Genomic DNA, 27,586 nt, shown 5'->3' with positions numbered 1-27,586 from the left:
ATTTCCTTTGGTGGGTGCTGCTTATACCCTGAGCTGGCTCAGTGTCAAGGAGAAAGTTAGAGGTGGAGGGAAAAAGGGGAGGGAGTGATCAGTAGAGGAGGATCAGTGTGACAGGCCTAGGGGGGAAGGGATCAGAGTCCTTCCCCCCCCCACAGGGTCAGTGATAGGGCTGCGGTGGGGAGATCAGAGCCCCCACACGCACTGGGTGACAGGGCTCCAGGAGGGGATCAGAGCCTCCCCCGCAGGCTCAGTGACAGGGCAGTGGGTGTGTTAAAAGATCAGAGGCCCCCTCCCCCACTGGGTGACAGGGCTCCGGGAGGGGATCAGAGCTCCCCCCAGGCTCAGTGACAGGGCTGGGGGTGAGAGGATTAGAGCCTCATCCCCCTACCCCCCCACAGGCTCAGACACGGCTGGGGGGGGATCAGAGCCCCCTCCCCCCAGGCTCAGGGTGGGGGTGTCAGGAAAGCAGAGCTCCCCCCTCAGGCTCAGTGACAGGGCAGGGGGGGTGTCAGGAAAGCAGAGCTCCCCCCAGGCTCAGTGACAGGGCTGGGGGTGAGAGGATTAGAGCCTCATCCCCCTACCCCCCCACAGGCTCAGACACGGCTGGGGGGGGGATCAGAGCCCCCTCCCCCCAGGCTCAGGGTGGGGGTGTCAGGAAAGCAGAGCTCCCCCCTCAGGCTCAGTGACAGGGCAGGGGGGGTGTCAGGAAAGCAGAGCTCCCCACAAGGCTCAGTGACAGGGCAGCAGGGGGGTGTTAAGAGATCAGAGCCTCCCCCCACAGTTGGTGACGGGGCTCCACGAGAGAATCAGAGCCCCCCCCCCCGACTCAGTGACGGGGGTGGGGTGTGTGTCAGGAAAGCAGAGCTCCCTCCCAGGGTCAGTGACAGGGCAGGGGGACACAATCCTAATTTATTTCTCCCTCGTCCCCATTTAGACGCATGCGCACTGTCCTTTCCGTTATCCCAGGAATGCCCCCCCCCTTGCCGGCCCACGGCGCACGCGCAACTTCTCCTTTTCCCGCATGCGCGCTGAGGGTTGGCTCCCGCTCTCGCGGCGCAGGCGTGCAGGCCCTGCTCATGCGCTTTCCAAATGCCCCCCCCCAGGCCCCGGCCGCGCGTTCGGCTGCTGCCTGGGCTGGCGGTGGGGGCGGACTGGGCTCCTGCTTCCGGTGGGGTGTCATGGCGGCCTCGGAGCTCTGATGGCTGCGGGGAGCTGAGGAGCCGAGACCTAGCCCGGGACCCAGAGACCCTCCCCGCCCCGGCAGGCGGCGGGACATGGCGGCCCACAAGCCGGTGGAGTGGGTGCAGGCCGTGGTGAACCGCTTCGACGAGCAGGTAACGGGAGGGAAGGAAGGAAGGAAGGAGGGGGCCGCCGGGGGGGCGGGGGCCTGCTCCCGACGTGGGCTGAGGGGGCCGTGGGAGGATGGGGGCCTGGGAGGGGGGAGCGGCCTCCCCAGGGGAAGGGTGGGGGCGAGGGCCGTGCCCGCTCCGTGGGCTGGGGGCGCCGCTCCCCTCTTGGGGCAGGGGCCTGCTCTCTCTATGGACTGGGGCGGGGGGCTGCTTCCGGCTTCCTTCCCCGCTTCTCAGCGCTGTGGAGGGGATAGGGGTTGTCGTTTCCTTGCTCCCCTCCCGCTTCCTCCCCCACCGCCCGGGCTGGGGTGACCGAGGGTGGGGAGTGGGAGGGAGGCGCTATAGGGTGCCTCTCTTCTGGGGTGGAGGGGATCTGGGGGGCAGCTCCACATTGCACTGGACATAGACCTGGGGCGGGGGGGGGCCAATATTTAGTGGGGGCTGTTCCTACCTAGCTTAGGCTCCGTGGGAGACGGTATGAGGGGCTGCTGCTTTCTTCCCCTTCACAGATTGGGGGCGGGCAGCAGTGACTCCCCCCCCCCCAGTGGTTAGATACGGCCACTATGATCGGCAGAGTGTTTACGGGAGGGTGGGGCCTGGCTACTTCTTGCTTGTCCATCCCCAGTCTCCGAATCATCTTATCCCCTTACTGGTGAAATTGCCTCCCACTCATTTCCGGATGGATGATCCCAGCCCCGATGGTGGGGTGGCTCCCCTGGGTTATATGGTCATTTTAATTGTTAGCTTCCTCTAAATACAAAAGGGGGTGGGGGTGGCTATCTCAGTTGTCCTTTTCCTTGTCAGTTCCATCCCCAGCCCCTCTGAAAAATCACCTAAAGTTTTTGCTCAGTATTAATTTTTATTTATTTAGCTTGTCTCATTGTCATTGAGAGAGGGGGGGGATTAAAGCTTCAAAAGTGAGGAGTTTGGGGAGGGATAAAGTGAATGTTTATATGAAACTGCATCCCAATCAATTGGAAACACCAAACAAAGGCAGCTGGGTTGGGGGAGGGTCCCGGGTGTATATATTGTTTCAGTGTTAGGCTTTTCTCCTTCGTTATAAGAGTCAATGCCTTTGGAAGGGATTTTCACTGAAGGTTTTGTGGTTGGAAGGAAGAGCAATTTCTTGGTCTGGGGCTTGTGACTGTATGTATTTCTCTGATTCACATGGCGAGACTGCTCATTGGGACTACATGGCTGCACAGACATTCCCAGTTGATCTCAATGTTAGTTCTTAGACTGCACATTCCTTTCTCTTCCCCCAAATGCCTTTCTGACATGTAAGCCAGGACTTGGTTTAGGTTGACTCATTTGTTTCTTTGTTTTCTCCTTTTGCTGTACTTGAATAGATCCTTCCTGTGATTGGGGGGAGAGTATAAGATACCCCACTGTGTATACTTATCCATAGTAAACATGAAGCTGATTATGGAGGTTGAATTCTGCTCATCTGCCTTGGCTCTAAATATTTCTTAGCAGTATTGTCTAGTGTTGATAACCTGTAGAAAAGATTGGTGGCCTGTAAAGATAAGACTTTCGCTTTTACCTTTCTTTTAAAAACAGATATGAATATAGTTTCTTTGCAAGAAAATCTTTGTGCTTCTCTTTAATTTTTTTTGAGCAGTCAATATGATGAGGATTTTTTATAACTATAATGTAGCATGCTTTGGAGCCTGTTATTTTGCACAGTAAACTCCTTTTTGGATTACCTTGAATCACAGAGCTTTTATTTTCAGTAAGTTTAAAAGGAATGGTACTAATTATGCTCCCAGTAATGCAAGAAAACTTTTCTTTGTGTACTGGTGTTAAAAGGCCTTAGGCTTTATCGTTTGTTTTGTTATATATATTGTGGAATTGGGCTTGCCAACATCTGTTAGGAGTTAAGGACTTGATCTTTTTAAACAAGTATTTTCTCATACACTTTATGGAATAATTAAGGGTACGTATACAAGAGGAATCCTTTCCTACTTCCTTAGAAACAAAGCTCTTCAATTGTGAGTTAGCTGGAATACTGGAGTTACAGTTCCGTTGAAAAAGAATGTTGATTGCAATTGTCTTCCAGTTTGCATGATAGGTATGCCTTACAGGACTATTGAAATCAATTCATTGCTTAATTCCCATCTGGTTTAAGAAGCTTATAGTTATTGGTTTTTCACAAATTTGATAAGACACTTAGGAATAAAGCAAAGAGTCCACGATGATACACTAATATTCTGAAACTTTTTGAAATATTATGCTGAAAAATATTTCCCCTTTCCACCTTACTTAATTTCATGTTGAGGTTTTCAAGTTTTGAGATTTCTTCTCATTGGCTTGGCCCATTCTGAGAGTGATCTTCATGTTGGAAAGGTGACTTTGGAATGCAGATCAGAGTAAACCTGTTAGGATATTCTTACTCCTTAACTTTCTTTTAGGTATTACTTATGAATTGTGGATGGATAATAAGCCAGTCCCTGAACTGCTACTAAAACAGCTATGTGAATGACCAGCCAATAATGGTACAACGGTGAACACTGATCCCCTGGTTGCATCTTTGACTGCCCAGCAGCTGCTAATTTGAGAAGCCAGTTCGAATTACTCTTCAGTGAAGTACAGTGCCTGTAGTCCAATGCATACAATCTTCACTTCCTTTTTTACAGTGCTAGTAATGCATTTTCAGGTTTCTTTACTTCTGTGTGCAGGAAGTTTTGATACCATCGTTGAAGGAGGTGAACTAACATTGCATATTATACCAGGAGTATGTTTCTGTTACTGACTAAAAAGGAAAACTCTTGTTTGCTGTTTTCAGAAACAGCAAAATATTATTTGCTCAGGTTTTGTTTTAAAAATTTACAAAATAGGATTTCAGTGAAAGATAGATGTAGTTACCCAGACAGTGTTTCCATTCATTTGTAAAAAGTCCGGTATTATTATTTCAAAGTGACTAAAACAGTATTTTATTGAGCAATCAGGACTTTCTTATATTAAAGAAACAAAACAAAAAAAAATCAGAGCAAACTTGTCAGCTCTTGTTTATTTTCATAAATGTTTTGCTAACCAGAACACCTGTTGTGGGTATGATTCTGTATGATTAAAATGACTGGCAAGTGTGGGTTGGCATTGTAGGTCAGTCAACATCTGGCTGCTGAATACATTTTTCAGAGCTGTGTGCTGCTCTCTCCCACCCCCAATCATCTTTGATTTTCAGATATTGTAATGTGGTCTACTTCAAGATACCCTTGAAGACCACCTGGAGGCTTCAGCTGGTGCAGAAAGCAACTTCTTATCACATGAGTGGGGCCAGGACATAGCGGAGTACATAGTGCTGAGATTTCAGGAGTATGCTGACTTCCGATCTGTTAGAAATTTTTATTACCTGAGTGGTCTAGGACTCAGATATGAGATGACTCTTTCTCAGTTCTCCATTGCAGTAATTGAGATCGGCTGGAATGCTGTGGTAAAACTATCCAGGTTTGACAGCAGCGCTTTCATGTCAAGCATCTCTGCCTTTGTAATTTTCTCCTCTTGGTGGTCTGCCAGAGTCCAAGTTGGGCAAGCTTCAGGCCCTGATGTAAGGCTCATTCATTTTGCTTAGTATTGGATTGTTTTGTTTTGCATCTTATTTGGGTATCTTTCTAGTTTTTGTTTGGTATATTTTTAAGATTTGGTCTCCTAAGGCCTACTGGTGACTGGCAAGCAGTTTTAGGTTGGAGTATATATTTGTATCTTCCATGTTTTTGTAACTTAAAGCACCTCTAATCACTACAGGTGCAATAACCATTAATAAACAAGCAAAAATATTCCAAAACATAATAAGACCTCCCTAAAATAAATGAATTTTAGGACTTTCCTATAGAAAAGTCAGTCTACTTTTGAATTTTAATTTTTTAAAATATTTTCATAGCATTTTTTTTAGAGCATATCACATTTTAGGTAGAGGGAAAACCTATTAGGTCAAATAGGTCTCCCCAAACAGAATAATGGTAGCCCCATTACTTGAGGCATTTAAAACTAGACTATTAAGCCCTACCAAGTATAAGTACGGGCAGAATCCTGGCAGTAGGATGGGTTAGAAGAATTAAGCGACTTCTTTCTCTCCGTAATATAAATTAAGGAAAGAAACCCTTTATTAAATGGATTATAGTTAAATGGACACTGTCAACTATAGTCCCACATTTCTAGTGTTTAAAAATGAGCTTTTATGAAACTCAGAACTAATAGAATTAAGAGTTGTTTTAAAGATAATAAATATCATCTTGTTGTTTTTGAAATCTGTCACAGCACCAAGAATATGAAAGTGAACCTGATTTCATGGATTAATTTTTCATTATTTTTTTGCATCTCAGCAAAGTGACCACAAATAGTAACAAACGACATGTGAAAACATTCCAAGAAAACTCAGCTCCTCAGGCACAATGGAACTTTCTACCATATAGGTAAAGCTTGTCTGTGTCGAATGCAGAACTTTCTTGGAGGCTGTTCTCGGACTGGAACGAACTCATCTAGGAGCTAAGGACCATCGCAAACCCTCACTTTTTATGCCAACCGCAAGGCGCACTTCTTCAACCTGTTTTCTCTAACATAAACACAGAGCAGCAAGGACATTTAAAAACGAGCCCCAACCCAAAATGCTTCACCACACACACACATCTCCCTCTGGGGAGAAGATAGGAGAGACTGTTCCACACATGATAGACATGTGTTAGTCACGTCACTTAATGTGCTGCTGGAAAGTCCTTAGATGCTACAGTGATCATGGCAATGTAAGAACCTACGTAGAATAGAATAAGTTTGTGTTAGTATATATAGCTAAAGATAACATTTGTTTACAGCATAAGACTTTAAGTTGTCCCTTTTATTAAAATCCTTACTAAGAAGTAGAACAAAGTAGTATTTTCTGAAGTCTATTGTTTTTTGCCACGTACTACCTTGCAAGATTATTTTACTGAACCATGAGCTCTCAGGACCTAATCCTCTGCCCATTTATAGTTGGTGGAAAAACACCCATTGACATTATGGGCTTTCGATCAGTCCCAGACAACACTGATACTGACTGAAGGAGAGTGCTTTTTATCTCTTCCCCTCTGAGTCCAAAACACCCATGTGTTGCCATAAAATCTGTTTGTGTAGATCCTTCTGTAGAAGGGGAATAAGCAGATGTTTTCAAATGTATGTATGCATGCTGTTAAGGATTGTCATTACTGCATTTCCACTAGAAATTTTCTTTCCAGATGTCAGTACCTTTATTTGAAGGGGGAGGAGAGAGACTGAAGCCAGCTTATACTTGAAGAGGGGCTTGGAGTTGAATCTTGAACACACTTGAATTTGTTTATTTTCAAAAAGTTTTCTGCTGAAAAACTTGTTTTCAGAAGATCCTACTTACAATATCCATTCTATTTGACTGTTGTGTCTTGGGCCTAGCAATAGTGAACTTTGTGATTACTTTCATTTAAAAAAAAAATATTAGTGTTTGTGAATTTACTGGTTTATAGTTCAGAGCTTTTGCCAGGCTGCATTTAGTATGTCCACTTTTTAATCCTTGAAATTCTGTGAAGTGTATGCTGGCATTCATGCAAAAGTTGAAATGGTCACTTTTTCCATTTAAAGTGTTAATGGACTTTATGCATGTCTCGAACACTGAAAGTAAAGGTGTTAAAGGTAAACTTTTGCTAAAATGAAATAATTAAACCTTGTCTTTATTCCAAATATCAGTTAATAAAGAAACTTTCATGGTTCTTTGTTTACCTGTGTAAAATTGGTAGAATGGAATATCTTGGAAATGCGTGATCAAGACAATCAATGCTATCAATTTTTAATTAGATACAGTTGCTATCAATGTCCACGTTTTAGGAAAAGGATTTTATATTTTTGTGTATTTAAACAAGAGTATGTGGAACTAATGCAAAAGTTTCTTTGGCACACTTACAAAAGATATTTATTTTCTTAATAACTTGACATCTGCATAGGAGAGGAGAGACCCTTAGCTAAGGTGTCTGAGGATATAGGCACTTCTTCCTCTAATGGGATGCCACTCCCCAAAATATTACAGTCTAGTATGCTGTCAGAGACCACACTGCTCTGCCCAGTGCAACAGCTATGTAAGTTCTTTAGTAGAATCTGCTTTTAAGTCTTAACGCCATCTTTCAGGATCTAACTGTAGAGATCCTATGAAGTATGTTTTTAAATGCCTTTTTATATCTGTTTACTTTCTCTTCTGTAAATTGCCAATAAACACTTAAATTGGTTTTTCACTATTAAATCTGACAAGTTACTGCCTGGCACTTTTGAAAGGAATGAAGTGCTTCCCTTGCTAGAGGAGACAGGTAAAAAAGTGAGTGCATGTGGACAGGGTCAAAGGCACAGAGAAAGTTGTGATAATCCTCTAGAGCAACATGGCAGACCATGTGGTATATACCATTGTAGATACAAAATAGGCCAGATGATCTGAGGCTACCAGGCACCCTTGTGGAACAGTTGTTAATTTATAGCACATTAATGCTTAAAGCCTTCAGTAAACTACCATGTGACATTCTGTGGGGATGTGGAAAAAGGTATTGAAATGGCATTCTAGGAGTATTTTCTAAGATACCAGTAGTAGGCAGTTTATGCTGCTAAGCATCTGTGAATCTGACTAACTTTATTCTTTAAATAACCTATTTCTGTGAAGGGGTTTTGAACTTTTATTTTTTATAAACCCAAAGTTGGAAGAACCTCGTATCGCTTTCCTTTTGCAGTTTGCAAGGGGAATGTGCATCTCCTGCATAATTAAAATAAGAAACAAAATCTGTTGAAAACTTAGTTTAAAAGTGGAGAATAAGTGGGTTGACTTTGTTTGCATGCTTCTATTTTCTTGAGACTTGGTTTCCAACTCCAGCACTTTTCAAGATTTATATATTTTGTTTGTCTTTTGGAAGTGTAAAATAGAAAGCTGAAAGTCTAGTGACCCAGCGTAGACCGTACATTTTCCTCCGCCAATAGCAAATTTCTATTGTTACCTCTTAAGAATTGTTAGATTCTTGGACAGATTTGATAATGATAAAATAACCATAGCAAAGTCAGAAGAAATCTTAAATAGGTAGAAAGCATTTTAGAAGTTAGGTATGGAAATTCATTTGTGTACTGTTTACATTAGAGTATAAGTTTTGATCATCGGAGAGCTTGCATTAACAAGTAAGTCTATATAAAGATTCTTCAGCTTCTACCAATGAAGCTTGCAAGAGACTTGTGTATTTACTATACGTTGTTGTGCTTTCTATGTTCTACATTGGTATATTAGAATAAAATATACTGGTTGAAAGTAGGATGTAAAATATCAAACGGTTAACCGATTAACAGATAAATATTAGTCTTATTGTTAATATATTGCTGATAATGTTTAAAGCAGATTGATAAAATAATTTTGTGACATTTTACATCCCTACTTGCGCTGTCATTCCCTCAACCCAGCTGCACTCCCTACCTCCACATCTGAGCACACCATGTGCATTAACAAATCTACCTCTTCCCTATCCTTATCCCTCTCCCCACTCAGTGGCAGTGCCCAGGGCAGGACAAACCGAGCTGACCTTGCATGGCGGTGGCTTGGGAGCCCAGAACAGCGTGGACCAGGAGCAGTCAGAACGCATTGTACTCTCGGGCTGTCAGTGCTGGCTTCCAGGGTTGGGTGCCTCGCTCCCCGCCAGGAACCAGCACAGGGACCCTGGGTGGGCACATCCCCTCCCCTACAGACACGGGCCCCCTGCTCAGGGAGCAGCTGCTGCGTCCTGCTGCCCTGCCCCGCCACCCCCGCAAGACCCCTCGTCCCCCCGGGAGACTCCACTGAGCCCCTGGACACCGTCAGGGCCCAGGCCGCTGCTGGCTGCTGCTGTCGAGTGTGGCAGGCTGAGGGGGCGGGTGGTGCTGTAAACAATATTTACATCCCTAATTGAAAGACTGTACTCGGACTAGTTATCCATGGTTTGCTATCAAACTGGGAGGGTGTATCTAGTGAGGTCCCTTATGGATCAGTCCTGGTTCCAGCTCTACTCAATATTTTCATTAAGGACTTGAGTAATGGACTGGAGAGTGTGCCTACATTATATGAAGCTGGGGGGGGGTGTTGCAAACACTTGGGAGACAGAATTATAATTTTCCAGGGTCATTTTGAATTCAACAGGATGATATTCCATAAAGAGAAATGCAAAGGAATACACTTAGGAAGAAAAAATCAAATGGTGAACTACAAAATGGGGAATAACTGACTCAGCAGTATTAATACTGCAGAAAAGGGTCTGGGGGTTATAGTGGATCACAAACTGAATGAGTCAACAATGTGTTGGAGATGCAAAAAAAGCTAATATTCTGGGGTATATTAACAGGAGTGTCATATGTAAGACATGGGATGTAATTGTTCCGCTCTATTCGGCACTGGTGAGGCCTCAGCTGTAGTACTGTGTCCAGTTCTGGGCACCACACTTCAGGAATGATGAAGACAAATTGGAGGGAGTCCAGAAGAGCAATAAAAGTGATAAAAGGTTTGGAAAACCTGACCTATGAGGAAAGGTTTAAAAAAACAAAACTGGGCATGTATTGTCTTGAAAAAGAAGGCTGACGGGGGGACTTGATAAGTCTTCAGATATGCTAAGGGCTGTTATAAAGAAGATGGTGATCAATTGTTACCCATATCCACTGAAGGTAGGATAAGAAGTAATAGGCTTAATCCTCAGCAAGGGAAATTTAGGTTAGATTTTGGGGGAAAAAACTTTCTAACTATAAGGGTAGTTAAGCACTGGTACAGGCTTCCAAGAGAATATGTTAAATCCCCATCATTGGAGGTATGTAAGAACAGGTTGGACAAACACCTGTCAGGGATGGTCTAGGTTTACTTGGTCCTGCCTTCAGCGCAGCAGGCTGGACTTGATGACATCTTGAGGTCCCTTCTCCTCTTACATTTCTGTTGTTCTAACATGGTTGTCAACATAACCTGGCATTTTATTGTTGAGACTTCTTTACAAAACTACTTTATGGCTTTTCCTTTTGGTTTCCTCCTGCAATGAGGTCCTATAAGGTTAAGACCTTGAAAGTTTGAATAGAAGGAAAACTATAGGTGTGACCCAGCTAGTGTCATCTTCCTATTTTTTCTGTCACAACCCTCATTTCCACTTCTCCACGGAACAGGACAAAATACTGAACTACCAGCAACGTTGTTCCTTTTATCGTGAATAAACAATATTCTTCTAGTTCTCTTGGGGCTTGTCTATACTCCATTTTTGTACTGATTTTAGCCATCTGTTTAGAAACAGATCTGACTAAATCAGTGCACGCCCCTACTGTGGATGCGGTTATAGTTTTACAAAGGTGATTATATTGATATTTATTGATATTTATTTATTTACCAATATAGTTAAATTGATACAATAACTTATAGAGCATAGGAATTGTGCTTCTTCCAGAGTGGTACTGTGCTCCTCTTCAGATCTGTGAGGGCAACTGCTGCATTTGCTTAGATCAGTCTTCCTTTAGATTTGTGACTCTCCTAACCTTTGCCATTCTGTTATGTTTGGGCTTAAATATGTCCACTATGTAGTTTGGATTGGGTAGGTAGTAATGTGCAAGTTGTTAGTTTCAGGATTCAGTCTGACGACGTATCCTTCAGGTTCTATTTTTCCCTTTTTCATTATTTTCCTTATAATAATGAAAATAAAAGCATTGTAGGAAGCCTCTTCCTTTAACCCTCAGGCTATACTTTTTGTATAATAAATATATTTAACTATAAGCATTTTGGTTTCACGTACTCCTGTAATGACATTAATACACTCGCTTGCAATGTTATAGCTATGTTGGTTCCAGGATATGAGTTCCTAGATAGTTGGGGTAATATCTTTTAGTGGATCAACTTCTGTTGGTGAAAGAGACAAGCTTTCGAGCTACACAGAGCCCTTCTTCAGGTCTGGAGAAGGTAACCACATTGTCTTGAGCTAAATGCAAGGTGGGACATGCTGTAGGAGACCATTTAAAATGAAGAGGGCAATTGTTTGTATTGTTATACTGCGCCATAAAATCAGTGTGTCTGTTAAGTCCATGGTTTTCAAGAGTCCAGCAGAGTTATGAATTTAAGTTCCCAGGCTTGCCTTTTATACAGGTTTCCTCTGAGGATGAAGACTGAGAGGTGAGATATGGAGTGATTGCTTTGTCAAAAGTACTTGCCCAAGGGTGATAGGCTGTTTTTGGTCTTTTATCATTTTTCTGTGTGAGTTGACTTGAGAGCATAGTGATTGTCAGATTTCACTTCAGGCATTTGGAGCGCTGGATGAGGTACACCACATGTTGTGATAGGCATGTGTGGGACCCATAGATCTTGACAGGTGTGTCACAGGGGGATTGATCATCAGGGATCCTAGTTTTCCGCGATTAAAAAACTCTATAAAAATGTGTGTTTTTCAGTGATTAAAATGAAACGCTGAACTTCAGTTTCCCCTAGCCACAATAGAGAGCCTGGAGGCTCACTGCCCAGGGCTTGGGCCGTCAGCTCTGGTTCAATTAATATGGTGAGCCAGATAATGGAGACTCAGATAAACAGGGTTCTACTGTGTATGTTTTAATTTTTTCACAAAATGTAAAAGCTAAAGATTCTCTGTTTAAAGAAACAAATACAAATTCTACGTTTTTCCATGGTCAGCTGATTTCTAGGATCCCTGCTGATCATTGTAGCAGTGGAGATATATCTGCAGATTTTGCATCTGTTCTGGCAGGGTCTGGTGCTGCATTGAGTTTGGTGTATCCTGGTCTGTGGGGGGCTTGTTTCTGATGATGAGCTTGTTGAGACTGGGAAGTTGTTTAAAGGCCAGAAGAGGGGGTTCAGGAAAGATTGGTGCCAACCAATTTTTTCCCCTTAATTTTTCTTAGCTCTTAGTTTCTTAATGTTTTAAGAATGATCTACACTGAGAAGAGGGTTATTAAATAAATGACACTTGAGCCAGGTCTACCCTATAAACTTATATTGGTATAGCTAAGTCATTCAGGAGTGTGAAAAATCAACACCCTTTAGTGACAGTTATACTGACCTAACTTCCAATCAACTGTGTCAACAGGAGGGCTTCTATCAACACAGCTACCACCTCTCATGGAAGTGGATTTAACTATATTCATGGGAGGAGCTCTCCTGGCATCTTCACTGAAGCGCGAGCAGCTGTACCACTGCAGTATTTTAAGTGTAGACCCAGCCTTGACCATTACTGATTTGATTAGTTTGACATTCCTGTGCTCAGTGTTTTGTGAAGTAGTGTTAGTTTATCAACATCTTTTGGCGTTGTATTCAACTCCAATAAGTTTAGCAATGAAAGAAACAACTTCAAGCTTTTTAGACCATGATAAAAATTCCAATTTTTAAGCCATCTCGCAGGTTCAAGTCAGCATGACATTAAAACAGTCTAGCGCAAACTGCTGACGTTCTCCCAAGAAACTCGCAAAACTAATGGTGATTAATTTTTCAAGTCGACCAAAACCATACAATTTTAAAAGGTAGCATTAAACAAAACATTGATCTGAAAAATTAAATGTCATTGCCACCTCCAACTTGGGGAGGGGAGGGGGGGGAAGAGATTAAATACATTTTTAATGTTCAATATTTTCTCAATCTTGTAAATGCTTCTATAAAATAGCATAATTTATTGCTATTTTAGCCGGTAAAACGAAGTGTGTGTTCTATGTACAGTGCCACACAAGTTTAAAAAAACAGCCCAGCACAAGCAGGATTAACATTAGAAAATATGCACATACCAAATTCCCCTACAGGTGGGATTTAATTCTGAACTACAGAAACAGAAATAAATGTGTTTTTAACCAGCATTGGAACCTGATCTCACTAGCTTTCTAGAACAGATTTGGAAGAGGGGTTGGGTGGGGGAAACAAGCACTGTTGCAGAAAGATGAGCAATTTTTCTGTACTGAGTGGTTACAGCATTGTGCCTCATTTTCCTTTGTACCCTCACTTGTCCCCTGCTGGCATTCAGGCACTGAGCAGGTACAATGACCTCTACTATCAAGTCAGGTTATGGTACAGCTGTTAAACAGTTATTCAGTATAGAATTATATTGCAGACTTTCATGTCAAGATACATGGGCAGGATAGTCATAATTTTCATGACCTAAAAATTCTCTGGGCTTAAAGACATTCTTTGATGGCTAGATCAGTTGTTCCAGAGTTTAGATACCCAGACCAAATGCAACTTTTTTTCTTACTGTTTTTGTGTTAAAAGGAAGTTTATACATTTTAATATGATAAATGAAGGGTTAAGATACTGCAACTTTATTCAGTGATGACCAAAAACCTTTAAGCACTTGATAGTTTTTTTTAGACATATTAACTGCTTGGCATTTTTCCTTTAGTTCTTAAGTTCTGTGGCATTTTGAGAGACTGGGTTTCCAGTTCACATCCTTTTTGAAGCCATGAAACATCTTTGAACATCTATGTTTTTCAGAATTTCAGAATGCATTTACGGAATGTTCTTGTGGAATCCAGTTAAAAAAACAGAAAAAAACATTTTAAATATTTGATATTTTATAATTGAAATTGAGATACTTAGAGTCTGCTCTAAATCCAAAGTGTGTGTGTATAATTCGGAAACATATATGCGTTGATTGCATTCTTGTTTCCCTAATCTGTTGTCTTTTTTTTAAATATAAAGCTTCCATAAAGTGAATTTCAACAAAGTACTTCTTCCTACATTTTAATGTGGTCTGATACTTCTTTAACTGACTCTGGTAAACTGCACGCAAGGGACATGATTTGTCTGTGACCTTTGAAGAATTTACTGAGTACAGCTTGAAACAAAGTGTCTAGTGTTCAGAATAGGATTAATATCTGTTGAGTTACTCTGAGTTTTCTGTTATCTGTGCTGGACTAGTTGCAGCTCAAGTCTAACTTTTACTATTTGGTGTAGAAGATCCTCTTTGGAAGTCACTTTTCTGAATAAAGTTGAAAAATTTTAGCTTTCACTGTTGTAGAATTCGTAACATTTCATTTTTGTTAAATCTATGATCCCAAAATTGTACTTGCATTAATCTATGTATCTGATTTATGGAAAAGATGGGAGGAAACATTTATCTTGCCAACTGAGTACCTGACTTGAGTCAGTCAGAAAAGTTTAGACATACCAAAAGTTTAAATATCAATGACTTGTATACAACTAAAATGTCCTCTAAGTTATTAGGCAAGTTGGGTGAGGTAGTATCTCGCAAGGTTTGTCCACACTGCAATTAACAACCCACGGCTGGTCTGTGCCAGCTGACGCCGGCTGAGGTAAAGGGGCTGTTGAATTGAGATGTAGATGTCCGGGCTTAGCCTGGAGCCTGGGCTCTGAGACCCTCCTGTCTTGCAGGGTCCTAGAGCCCATGCTTAGCTCACACTTGGACATCTAGAGCGCATATAACTGGCAACACTGCAACCAATTCCTTCTTCGTTAGGGAATTGTTGTACTTTAAAACTATCAACATTTCTCTAAGAGTTCTTTAAGCACTTGAGGGATGCTCACCTTTTGACTTGAGTGATCTTGTAGTATTTAGTTTTAGTGAAGAGAGGTGGCCTGACATTTTCCCAAATGAACATCTAAAGAATAGCCTTTCCAATCCAAAAGTTACAGAATTTGATTGCAATGGCATTATTTTAGTGACACTGCTGAAACTTTTGGACATGAGAACTGTCCTCCTATGCTTGTAATCATCCCTCGTATTTTGGCATCTTTTATCACCATATTTTTGAGAGTTCACCCTTTACTTCCTTTTATTATTATGTATTTCAGTAGCACCAAAGGACCCAATCAAGAATCAGTCTTTTTGCTAGGTGCTATGCAAAAGTGCATCTGTTTTTCCATTATCTTTCGTTATCCTAACAGTGAGGATTAAAGAGCCTTAACTTGTGACTATTAATACCAAACATTTCAGTGACTATCAATTATCTGTTAATATGAACTTAAATTTAATTTGAACATGCAAGGTAATGTGTTAAGGGTTGAGATTATTTATCCATTCACGAATACATAGGTATGTCTTTATGGGCAATTACTTTTGTGTTTCTTTTTCCTCCGCTAGGTTTTACAGGTATAGATGAAGTCATAATATTTTATAGTGTTCCAATTTCACTTATTTAGCTGACTTTTACTATTTTATAAAATAAAGAGGTGCCCCTCAGCCACCTGGGTTCTCTTGCATCTATTAGACTGACCAAGGAAGATCTGTTTTACAAGGTGGATTTTTTGCCTTTTTAGGAAGTATCGGTACAGCTGTGCCGCTGAAAGGCCTCTAGTGTAGTCATGACCTAAGACTTTTGCTGATATACTTGGGCAATGTGAAGAAAATCTAGGTCTTATTTAAAATCTAGTAAAAGGTGGTACTATACATTAACGTGGAATGCGCCTGCAGCGAATACTTGACACGGTACTTTTTTTTTCTCAGTCTGACGATCAGGATTTCCTAATGGAACAGCTTTAAACCAGTAGCTAATATTGTGTTCCTAGTGCTGTGCAGTTAGTTAATGCCATTATACTTCTGCCATAGCACGGTACCAGCTCTATAGGGTCAGTTTTTCACAATGTAATCTGCTGTAACATAGTGTGTAAAATGGATGGTTTTAAAAATAGCTTTCTTTGAAAGATGAAGGATGCAAAGGTAGGAATTGGTTTTGTAGTCTCTGTTTGAAGCCACGAGAGCATGTCTAGATGAAAAAAGTGAGAGCATTTTAAAATAAAGTTAAACATAACTTTAAATGTGACTTTGCACCTAATTAGACAAGGCAAATTGTGTTTAAAAAATGTTAGCTGGTCATGGTCATCCCTTGGCTCCTCAGAATGCTGTAGAGTGTTTTAAATCTATCCCTGTCTGAGATAGGAGAATTCACGAAGTCACACTGAGGTTTATACTCAAAATAGGTTTTTTCTAAAATATGTTTGCTAGTACGTTAGTTAAAACATATTTAACACGTTTTATGACAGTCTTCTAGATTATGAAAACAATCTTAGCCTTCGGATATGTCTGAGATTTCCTTTCTTCGCCGAAACACTCAGTTCCTTTCTCATCATTTGTTATTACATAAAGATATGGAGCTTGGAAAGATTGGGTCAAAACACTTTTCAAGAAGTGTGTTAAGACTAAACACATCAGTGTGATTTGAGGAATTTTCTTGTCTCAGAAGGGGATAGATTTAATGTATACTAAAACGTGCTGAGGCGTTAGAAATTTATTGCTGTCGTGCAAGTGGCTATGATATTGCCTGATGCCTGACTTTGTACTTTCACACAATGCTGCTGTGCTGCTTGTTGATGGATGTGGATGTGTCGGATAACTTTCTGGAACACTTAGATGGAATTGCAGTGAATATTGGAATGCTTCTTAGACCTGAATGAGTTTGTCACTCAGGATAGATCTCTGAATTTCGCTTATCCTATTGTCATACTTTTTATGCTGACATAAGTTTCAGTGGAGGCTTTGAAGTCCATGTTTAGCTGCATAAATACAAAAGACATACTTTTTTTGAGAAGATTTTTGTGAAAACAGGCCTGCAGTTTCATTGCGTAGTCACTTGTAATAGGTTTCAGAGTAGCAGCCGTGTTAGTCTGTATTCGCAAAAAGAAAAGGAGTGCTTGTGGCACTTTAGAGACTAGCAAATTTATTTGAGCATAAGCTTTCATGAGCTACAGCTCACTTCATCAGATGCATCCGCTGAAGCAAGCTGTAGCTCACGAAAGCTTATGCTCAAATAAATTTCTAGTCTTTAAGGTGCCACAAGTCCTCCTTTTTCTTTTCACTTGTAATAATACTTCTCTGACACTGAATTTGGTTTGTTTGGAAATTGTCACAGAACAGATGTTTGGCTTTAGTTGAGAAATAAGCAGTAAAAACAGGTGAATCTGGATTTTGCTTCCTGCAAATGTCCCTAGCAGGAAAAGATGAAAAATATAATATGTTACTGTAAGATTGTCTTTAATAGAATGTTTTACAACATAATCTATAAAGCCTCAAGGTATCTTTAACCTTCCTGTAAAACTGTAAATCTCTAACTTAATATACAAATGCTAAGTAATGCTACTTTTTTTTTTGCAGCTTCCCATAAAAGCTGGCCAGCAGAATACCCACACCAAAGTCAGCACAGAACATAATAAGGAATGTCTCATAAACATTTCCAAGTACAAGTTTTCCCTGGTCATAAGCGGTCTCACTAATATCTTAAAAAATGTTAACAATATGGTAAGTTTTCTAGGTTTGGTTTATTGGATGCTTTTGAAAATGGTTATGAATTTTTATTTACAGAAACTTTGCAGAATGTCTAGTCTGACATTGACTCAGATTGCTGCTTCGTTTTGTGCATTTAACTTACTGATTTTTTTATTTTATTTTTTTAACTTCAAATGCAGTAAAGTTTACCAACAAAATTGAAATGAGCATCCACATTGCATGTGAGAGTTATGGGAAACGTGGGCAACAAGGTCTAAAAGGTTTCAGAGTAACAGCCGTGTTAGTCTGTATTCGCAAAAAGAAAAGGAGTACTTGTGGCACCTTAGAGACTAACCAATTTATTAGAGCATAAGCTTTCGTGAGCTACAGCTCACTTAACTCACGAAAGCTTATGCTCTAATAAATTGGTTAGTCTCTAAGGTGCCACAAGTACTCCTTTTCTTTTTAAGGTCTAAAAGGAAGACTGTTAGTAATGCTGCATTGGATAACCCAGAAGGTCTCAGTCACTGAGGGAATGGACAGGGTGGAAAAGTGCATATGGCTAGGTTAGGGGTACAACTCAACACATGCCCTCTTAAACCTGGGTTTGTAAGCAATCCTTGGATATCTGTTCTCCAAACCAAGTGGAATATATTTTGTAAGTGATGCACTTGATCACTGGGAAATGGGTTCTTTCTGTACAGCTGCATAATCATGCCATTTAACTAATGACACTATTTTGCGGCCTTGGAGGAGAAGGAAGAGGGCATTTGGGCAGAAGTATCCAGTAAACATCATCCAGAGCGATGGGAGCTGTTCTAATCCTTTCTGCTAGAATGTGTCCTGCCAGGAAGAGCAATATTGGAAGAGGGGAAAAATGAACAAGTATTTAAAACAAACCTAGGGCATTAGATTCTTTTCAGGATCTGTTCAGACATTCTACATTAGTGCATGGTGCAGTCATTTGCAAGTTGCCATCTCATAAATTACATTTAAAAACAAAGAAAAATCCAGGAGCCATACAAGATTATCAGCTGAGAACCATGAAGGAAAAGGCTCGAAAAAGGCTCTTCGGTCTAGTGGTAGTCCTACAGAGTTAATCTCCTGAGCACATGCCTTAGAGGCCAGTAAGGGATGCTTAGCTTGAGTGGAGTGTTCCCCTGACATTTCCTCCCTCTGACTGACACTTGATGTAGCTTGCAGTGTTTCTTGGACCTCCTTAACACTGAGTTCTTGCGGGCAGCAGGTTAAAGTCAAGGGACAGAAAAAGGTTCAAGAAGACCTTCCCACCAAATTTCAAAAAAACCCTTTCAAACTCAAATTTGTAACATTAAATGAACAGTCTCCCTCTACACTGTTTTTTTGTGAAATGCAACAAGGCAGAACATAGAAACACTTTCAGAAATATACTAAAACATTATTGAAACCTCACTTTCATAAAATTAACATTGACAACTAATTTGATAGGGTGCAATACACAAAGGGGGGTGGGGAGGAACACAGGAAAATTATTAAATAGGATCCTAAGTGTGTGTGCTAGGGAAAAATAAAAATTACCATGGGGCAGGTAAGATGAGAAATTTCAGTTACTTTGAAAAAGTGGCGGGAGAAGAAATGAAGCACATTTCATGGGCGATCAACTTCCAAACCATCAGATCCATCATGACAGCACTCAGGGTGGGCTCCCTAAAGGGCCAATAGTATGTGAACATATGTCCTCACCAGAACAAGAGAATGAGTAGCCTATACTTACACTAATGGACATAAAAATTAATAGTGCCAACCCAAAAATAAATCAGCCACTCTATAGATATCAGTTGTAAGGAGTCTTGATAAATAAGAGTGTAAGCTATACAAATAGAAACAAAAATTCTGTATTTTATCTGATGTATGTAGTTGAGGCCTGGCCTGACATGAGCAATTAATACCTAGAAGGAGGCTTCATTTCTTGGAAGATAAAATTAGGGAGGTAAACAGATTATAAGCTTGAAAAAGGCAGAATGTCTGAGCCATCTAAGATATGAGGAAGAACACCCAGGGAACCGTTTTCTAACAATGGACAAAGATGAACCTGGAATATTAAAGCGCAGGTTCTATGTGAACAGCACATGGAGAGAACGTGCTGCACGGGGATTAGTTCCTGCAAAGTAACCAAACCAATCTAAAAACATGTGATTCAATGTATAGTAAATACAGTGTAATTTGTACACGTATATAAAGTGTGTAACTTTGGATGTGTGGCGTGCCCTATACCCACCCCATTCACTTGAGTCTTATCAACTCAGCATAGCTTTGCTCTATGCCAAATAGAAGGACCCAAGTAGAGAAATCTAGAGTTCAATTGAGTGTTTTGGATTCCAGAGAACTGGACAAGGTGTTCTGGATAAGCTGAGTGAGAAAGGTCTCTGAGGGAATACCAGCCATGTACCACTTTTAGTACTGCTTTTCATGGAAAATGGCACAAAAATTATTAGTCTGACTTGGTACTTCCCAATGAACTCCTACATAAAGGGCAAAAATAGAAGAATGAGTCTTTTCATATCAATGTTCTGTACCCAATAGCAAGACTTAATTTTTCTTACGGTTGAGGAAGAGAGAATGGATGAGATGCTCCAACCAGCTATCAGTATTTTTCAAGCACTCCTTCAGAATGGAGACCAGACACACCAGTAGACTGTGTGCCATTAGTCTACTCCATCTTTAGAAAAGAGAGCTTCAAGAGGCCTCCTTCTCAGCTAAAGCCTACAGATATTTGAACTAATCTTTCAAGCAGTTTTAATTATCGCATCATTTTTAGAAGCTTCTTACTGTGTGTTCTATCAACACTCAGTGGAACTAAATAAATTTTTTGTGTAACCCTTCTCTGCTTTGTTTTGCTGTTCCAGTCTGAATATTGATATACTTAGTCATTGGTGCTGGTAGTGAAATTGTATGCCATTTTAAATATGTGATAAACTCTTGCATCCTAGATTTAAAATGCAGCCTGTGCTTTGAAGATCCGGTAGTGTATTTGTGTTTCTTCCTGTGGTCTATGCTAAATTTTGCAGCAGTCAAACTAAGTTTATACCCATGGGTTTGTGGAAAACCTCAGTTCTGTTAAGTGTTGTGTTGGCAATAAAATACAGCTCAAAAGAAATCAGATACTTTAGACAAACAGTAATAGCTACTAAAATAGCTTCTAAAAGAAGTGTAACCGTCATTCTTTTGAATGAATTTTGGGGTCATGAAAGTGAAGGACTTGCTAGGCTCTCTAGTTGGTCTGCTAGTGCATCTCCAATACCAATTGGCCGGCCTGTCCTGTCCCTTGTTATCTTTGTTGAATTTATGTCATTCACACCAAAACAGTTTACTCACTTCATGCTGGGAACTAGGAAGGAACCATCAATCTCATTTTCACTGGTCCTATTTCTAAATTTGAACCAGAACTCCAAAGGTGGAAAGGCTAGAGCATTAACCTAATGTGCTGCTTAATCCCCAGCAGATTTTCTGTATCACCTAAATGCTGTAATGGGCTACACTCAGATTTTTTCACTGGAGCTAAATCTGTATCTTTTCTTGTAGAGGATATTTGGAGAAGCTGCTGAAAAGAATTTATATCTCTCTCAGCTGATTATATTGGATACACTGGAAAAATGTCTTGCTGGGGTAAGTAGTCTAATTTATAATTGCTGAGTTTCTGAATCAGATGTAGAAAAGTGAACAGAAGTTCTATAAATGTGTGCCTGTGTATACTAGGTATGAATAAACTGACAATCACTTGATTTATTTCACATAGAATTAATGCTAATTTTAGAAAAACTTCTGTGAAGTAGTTAATGTAACTGATAAAACAATGTGTAGAATGTCCATCCTCTCCCACCTCCACCCCATTAACAATGATCAAAAATGCCTTGACTTGTTAACTAAGTGGACAAAGGAAGGTTTCAGATCTAATCTTTCCTCCACTTCACTTGCAAAGTTCTAATATTGTATGTTTCTCTACAACAATTCATATAAAAAGAATAAACCATTGTGTGCATGGAAAACAAATTAAAGTAATGGGTTTCAGTGTTAAGCTTTCATTGCATTTGTATAAACTGTGGGTGGATGGGGAGATTCTAAGTAGGGATACAAACGAAAGAATAAAAATGGTTTCATTTCACAATTTAATACAAAATTAAAGGATAATTTTACAATCATTTTAAAAGTGGAAAATAGTAAAAATTAAAATATAAATGCTTAAATTATATATTCAAATTAGTGAAGTTTGTGGAAGTCCTAGCTAGTGTTTCTTAAATGAAGCAGAGATTTCTTGTTGACATAGTTCTGTTTCTGTTTTCTATAATTATATACCCAGACAGAATCCTTCACTATTGCCATATTAAGATTACTTTTGCAGGTATTTCCTAGTTTACATTATTTTAACCATATCCAAACTTCCAGTGAGAGTCCAATTCTGAAGTTTCCACACAAACTTTCCTATTCCATTCAGATCTTTGCTGAGAGGCAGTTTGCTTTACCTTTGGGATGAAAACAGTTGTATAATTGCAAAGCCAAACTTCATCTTATGTAAAAACTCTGAGTCTCAGGTTTATTCCTAAAGATTTCTTTTAGCTTTGTTCCAGGAAGAATGTAATGAAATCATCAAAGCTGTGTGCAATTCCTTAGTACTGGTTGTAAAAGATATTTCTCTACAGTGTAATAAATAAATACAATAGAGTTTGGTTTATCAAGGTAGAACATCTTTTAATATAGTAAAGATGCTGATGATCTAAGTAATCGTGCTATTTTAAATACGTAAGAAAAGAATGTAGGTATCTACATAATGCAGACTAGATTTCAATTTTTAAAAAAAGTAAATTATACCAGTAACTTAGACTTGTCTAATTTCATAAATCCATATCTTCCTTTTTTAAAAGCCACAATTCATATTGATCAAAACCTCAGTGTGTTTCAGATACATAATGAAACCTCTAGCAGCTTAAAATTGTATGTCTTGTCAATTTAGATGAAAGCTAGTTGAGCCAGTATGTTTAATAAGACTTGAGCCAAAGCTGTATACAAAGAGAGTTGTGTTCTGTGATATGGTCAGACATACTTCATGCTTACTATTGCTTCTTAATGTTTCACCAAGTTCTCATGGCAACAAGACTCAGGTCAACTAAGTAGGATCACTGCAACTTCTGAATTGCCCATAGTAATTTCATTGATAGGATTTTAAAAGTTTAAACGCTGACCTGACCGTCTGTTAAGATTCTTAGTAAAGTTGCTCTTTAAATTCTTCGTTAAATAGTTTCCTTATGCCTCGTACTGTGCAAATTGGAAAAAGTAGAATTCTACAGGAAAGAGTGTGATTCCAGACAAGAACAAAAAAAGCTACAGAGTCAGTAAAGAAGCACCCTCTCCATCATGTCTTTTAAATCCCTACTGGAGGAAAAACAACGGTCAGAAAACCATTTGAGAGAATTAAGAGTCTGAGTTTACCGTAGGTTCTTCTAAGGCAAACAACTGACTCAAATGCTCTCAAACCAATACTTTGACAGGTTGGCAGGGTGTGTCCCTTAAGTCTTCAAACCTCTTGCTCAAAAAAAGTATTTTGATAGCCCATTCAGTGCTTGATGATATTGACCTACTAACATTGTCTCACAGGTCAGGTATGGAAACATATTCAAAGATGTAAAATACTACTTTATGTGAAATTATAAGAAATTACTGTTAGCGGCAGTGGGGGAGGGGTGGTCAGAGCTTTTTTGCGTTGAAGTCAATGAGAGTTTAGTCTGTGTAGAGAGTAAGTAGTAGAAGATCTTTTCCTGGGATAGTAGTAACTAGAAATACTATTTTTGCCTGTAAAGCTGTGAAAGGGAATTTCAGGAAATAAGTGAAATGTTTACATTTTAGCAACCAAAGGACACGATGCGACTAGATGAGACGATGCTGGTCAAACAGTTGCTGCCAGAAATCTGCCATTTTATCCATACGTACCGTGAAGGAAACCAACATGCAGCTGAACTTCGCAATTCTGCCTCTGGGGTTCTCTTTTCTCTGAGTTGCAATAATTTTAATGCAGTCTTCAGCCGCATTTCCACCAGGTGAGTGCATGAATGGCAGAGCTTATCCAGTGGATCAGATGTCTTCTCAAACACTGTGAATGTTGTTGCCTGGCTCTAATCAGTATAGATGAAAACAAAGGCTAAAATTCACGACAGACCTTTCTGATCTGAAAAATATTAACGTGAAAATGCTGATGGGGTGTTTGTATCATAATAAGTTGTTTGTTTAAAATCTTTTCTGATGAAAATCCCTCTACATTTCAAAACTCTGCTTAAGCATCAGTTGATAAAATTAGTCAGATTCTGTCTCCAGTCTGTGTTTTTTACAGCATATTTTCTGGGTGCTAGACTTACTTATTTTTTAGACCGGCTTTTATATGAACAAAACCTGCTATAGAACGGAACTAATGATAAAACCAAGTTGAAATGTAGGGTGGGTGCTTGCTAGTGAGAGATTTCTAAAGATTAACAGACACACTTAACTTATATCCATTAATGTGTCTGCTGTTTCATGGTAACTTCTAGTTCTCTGTAGCTCTGTTGGAGCCTTAAGGGTGTTGTCCTCCCCTAATTTTCCATACTTGAAGGCCCATATCTGTCCATTCGTGTGATTGAGAATGGGGCATGATTGCCTTAAAGCTAAGAATATTACTCCTTATTGGCTTTGGAAGGAGCCTGCTTGTCCTCTCATATGAGTTTTATATCAGTGTATCCCCACTGATTATAATGGAATTACTCCTGATTTACACCACTCTAAATGAGAGGTGAATCAGGGCCAAGGTATGCTATCCCCTCTTTATTTCCCACGTTGCATGCATCTCTTCGGTGCTATGTCTTTGGCCAGCCCACCAAGCTTGCATGGGAAACTTTTATTAAGGAAATGCTTTTATGTCCTTTGAAAGTTGCTTGAAAAGGCTTAACTCTTATCGGAGTGGAGTGGTTATAACCAACAGTGGATAACTGAGTGGATAATTTGTTGGCATTGAATCCGATGCTCCTTTATTAGGGTCGGGCAGCAGTGAGTATGCCAGTTTGAGTTGTTCTTAGTACACCAGTCTAATTAAAACTAGGGCTTGTGTAACTTATACAATTAAAAGAGCTTTAAGAACATTAGAATGGAAGTGCATTCAAATTTTAAATATGAAACTTGTTAAACATCTAATTAGCTGAAATCTCAACTATTCTTTAAACTTTAAAGGGCTTTAATAATCTCTCTTTCAAGGACCTGGACTTAGTAGCTAGGATGGAGGATGTGGTTTTTGCTAAATTGATTAGGTTTAGTTGCTTACAGGGTAGGAAATAATTCCATGCACTTCTGTTATAGGGAGTTACACTAGAACTTATTCTTGTAGATAGTTCTTTAATGTGTATTTGTTTATACATCTGCAGTATAGTTTTTCAGTATAGATCTTTTTTACTCAAACTTAATTTTGAAATTCTAGGCTGTTTCAAGGCTGGAGTTGATTTTTGTTTCCACACAATTCTGTTTTTCATTGGTATAGAAGTGGTTAAACATTTGGCTGTTTGTTGCTAATATCCACAGAGGTCAGCCTGCCGACAGTTAGCATTGCTGATCTTTTGACCCATGCTTCCTGTTTAGGCATATTTCTAGGCTCTGTACAGCAGCTGGGGGATTTTTGGCATGTAAAGCACAGCATCAGGGACCTTCCCGTTCTCAGCGTGGGCTGTTAAGTTTTCCCTCCATTGATGAAATGAAGAGCTGCTTTTGTGTGTAGTGCTAGAAATCACATATCATGTCAAGTACACATCTGTAACTTTGGAAGGAGTCAACACAATCTCATAGCCTGCAGGCGCATATGATTGTTATTAGTGGCTTGTGATCTGATATGGTGTTTAGTAAGTTACCCTCGAAAAAGGAGGGAAAAAATTTACCACAGTTCTTAAACTGATGGGATTAACACTCACGGAGTTTCATTAGGGACCAAAAAAAAAAAAGGGGCTCCCCTTTGCCTGAGGGCTGACTGCAGTTCCCTTCAGAGACACTGAATACTCCTGATTGTTGACCAGATGCTATAGCTCAAGTGCAAAGCAAGGCACCCATTCCCAGGGGCATGGCCCAAAGGCACCACCAGCATGAGCCAGAGAGGTCAATGCTCAGGTGAAATGTAATATAGATTACTTCCACAGCATTGTAAAGAAAAAGAGGATATAGGGTAAAAACTTGGTGTTAACATAAATATAAACTGATTGCATTTGTAGCTTATATCTTGAAATGTTGAGAAATTTTCCTCTGAAACTTTTCTATATTATGATAAAATGAAAATATTCTGTAAAATTAACTCTTAGTGGTCATCCAAAGTTTGTTTTTAATTCTTGGATCTGTCAAAGTTCTAATTGTAAGTCTCTGGACGGGATGATGATGATCCTTTAATATTCAAATGTTTACTGTTTGTTTTCATTTCACTTGTATAATAGGAGGTGTTTTTCATAAGTATAAACATGTCAACCATGGCTGACATTCTCTGTTTTGAGAAGTTAATACCGTTTATTGTTTTGAGTTATTACTTTACTTTGCATCTCTTTAGATTACAGGAACTGACTGTGTGTTCGGAAGATAATGCTGATGTTCATGATATTGAACTTTTACAGTATATAAGTGTGGACTGCATAAAACTGAAACGAATATTGCAAGGTAGGCTGTGAAACTGTATATCTTAGGGCTGATCATCAGACTAGTTTTGTGCTGCCATAACTATCTGTTTAGAAATCTGTAGTTAGTGGTATGACCCCCTAGCATAGACACAGTTACGCTGGTATAACACATTCCTGTATATTAATTTACAAACAGTATAATTTTACTTCAAATTATAATTAGCATCTGATTTTAAAATAGCTGGTGCTTAGAACCTCTGAGCTGTCTTATTGGGTTGAATTATTATATACCTATTTTGTTAGAAATGAGTTTTTCTTTCAAATGTCAAAATTTTTTATTTTTGCAGAGACAGTATTTAAGTTTAAAGCCCTAAAGAAAGTAGCTCAACTGGCCGTTATAAACAGTCTTGAAAAGGCAAGTATGTTACCGTTGATATATTCTAAGTGGAATTTTCTTGCTGTTCCTCAGTCACTGATTTGCAGTCTCATGCCCCTGTTTGAATTTAGGAACCGGAAAACACTAGTCTCTTTTGAACAGGTCACTTTTCACTGTAAACACACATGTATGAGAGTTTTGCTGTAAAAGCACTGCATGCTGAGACTCTGAAGGACAAAAAAAGTCATCTCTTCCATTGCAAGTTTATTTCCTAAGCTGAGTTTATTTCCTAAACTGATTGTTGCATATGTGTAAAGACATGTTGAATTATCTGTAGGCATTTTGGAACTGGGTGGAAAACTATCCTGATGAATTCACAAAGCTTTACCAGACACCACAGACTGATATGGCGGGTAAGACATAACAAATCATTTTGATGTGTATCTCTTAAAATATGGATTTATCAGGCTAAGTCCATTGGTTGTAACTTTCACAAAGTTTTATGTCAGAGATCACCAACTTCACGGACATTTTGTACACTTCTTGCTTCTCAGGCAGCTCGCATAAAAGAAGCATCTTTCTGTCATCCTTTGCCAGAGCAGCCTGGGATACACTCTTTATCTCCCTTCACTCAACAAATGGAAATGAGGAGGAAGGGGGTAATGGTGGGAACTGGCCTGCTTTATAGAGCTCTATTTTGGTACACATAACAAGTAAACAAAACACACAAACATAAACTATCTTACATACAAATAAAAGTAAATTTACAAATACACATTTTAGCCCCTGATTCAGGAAAGCATTCCTGTTCAGGAAGGGCACGTAAGCATATGCGTAGAGCTCTGCAGATCTGTAGCTATCTGCTTTATTTTCATGTTTCAGATCGCAGATGAATGCGGATCCAAATTTTATGTCTAGAGTCCTGCAAATCTGCGTATATCCACGGACCGTTTGCGGATCGGATGCAAATACAAATTTTGTATTGACACAAGGCTCTACATATGCTTTAGCCTTTCTAATTAGGGAAGGACATAAGCACATTTTAAAGTTATTTTATGA

General features: G+C 39.7%; 1 protein-coding gene across 8 annotated transcripts in view; it reads left to right on the top strand.

Annotated features, from left to right (window-relative positions):
* Positions 1 to 1,092: 1,092 nt before the first annotated feature.
* Positions 1,093 to 27,586, top strand: part of NF1 (neurofibromin 1) — a 170,621-nt gene continuing 144,127 nt past the window's right edge. For 5 of the 8 annotated variants that reach the window (XM_073315123.2, XM_073315122.2, XM_073315120.2 and 2 more), the window contains exons 1-7: positions 1,095 to 1,334; positions 17,399 to 17,542; positions 21,071 to 21,154; positions 23,387 to 23,577; positions 26,085 to 26,191; positions 26,499 to 26,566; positions 26,865 to 26,940. In XM_073315123.2, coding sequence (XP_073171224.1) covers positions 1,275 to 1,334; positions 17,399 to 17,542; positions 21,071 to 21,154; positions 23,387 to 23,577; positions 26,085 to 26,191; positions 26,499 to 26,566; positions 26,865 to 26,940 — 730 coding nt within the window. In that variant the 5' untranslated portion in view covers positions 1,095 to 1,274. Of the gene's footprint in view, positions 1,335 to 17,398; positions 17,543 to 21,070; positions 21,155 to 23,386; positions 23,578 to 26,084; positions 26,192 to 26,498; positions 26,567 to 26,864; positions 26,941 to 27,586 lie in introns of all 8 variants that reach the window. The other 3 variants (XR_012155355.2, XM_073315125.2, XM_073315124.2) reach the window with 1 other exon arrangement.

This window comes from Lepidochelys kempii, chromosome 17 (genome assembly GCF_965140285.1).
Source record: "Lepidochelys kempii isolate rLepKem1 chromosome 17, rLepKem1.hap1, whole genome shotgun sequence".
Classification (NCBI taxonomy): Eukaryota; Metazoa; Chordata; order Testudines; family Cheloniidae; genus Lepidochelys; species Lepidochelys kempii.
This window is presented reverse-complemented; position numbering and strand designations above follow the sequence as displayed.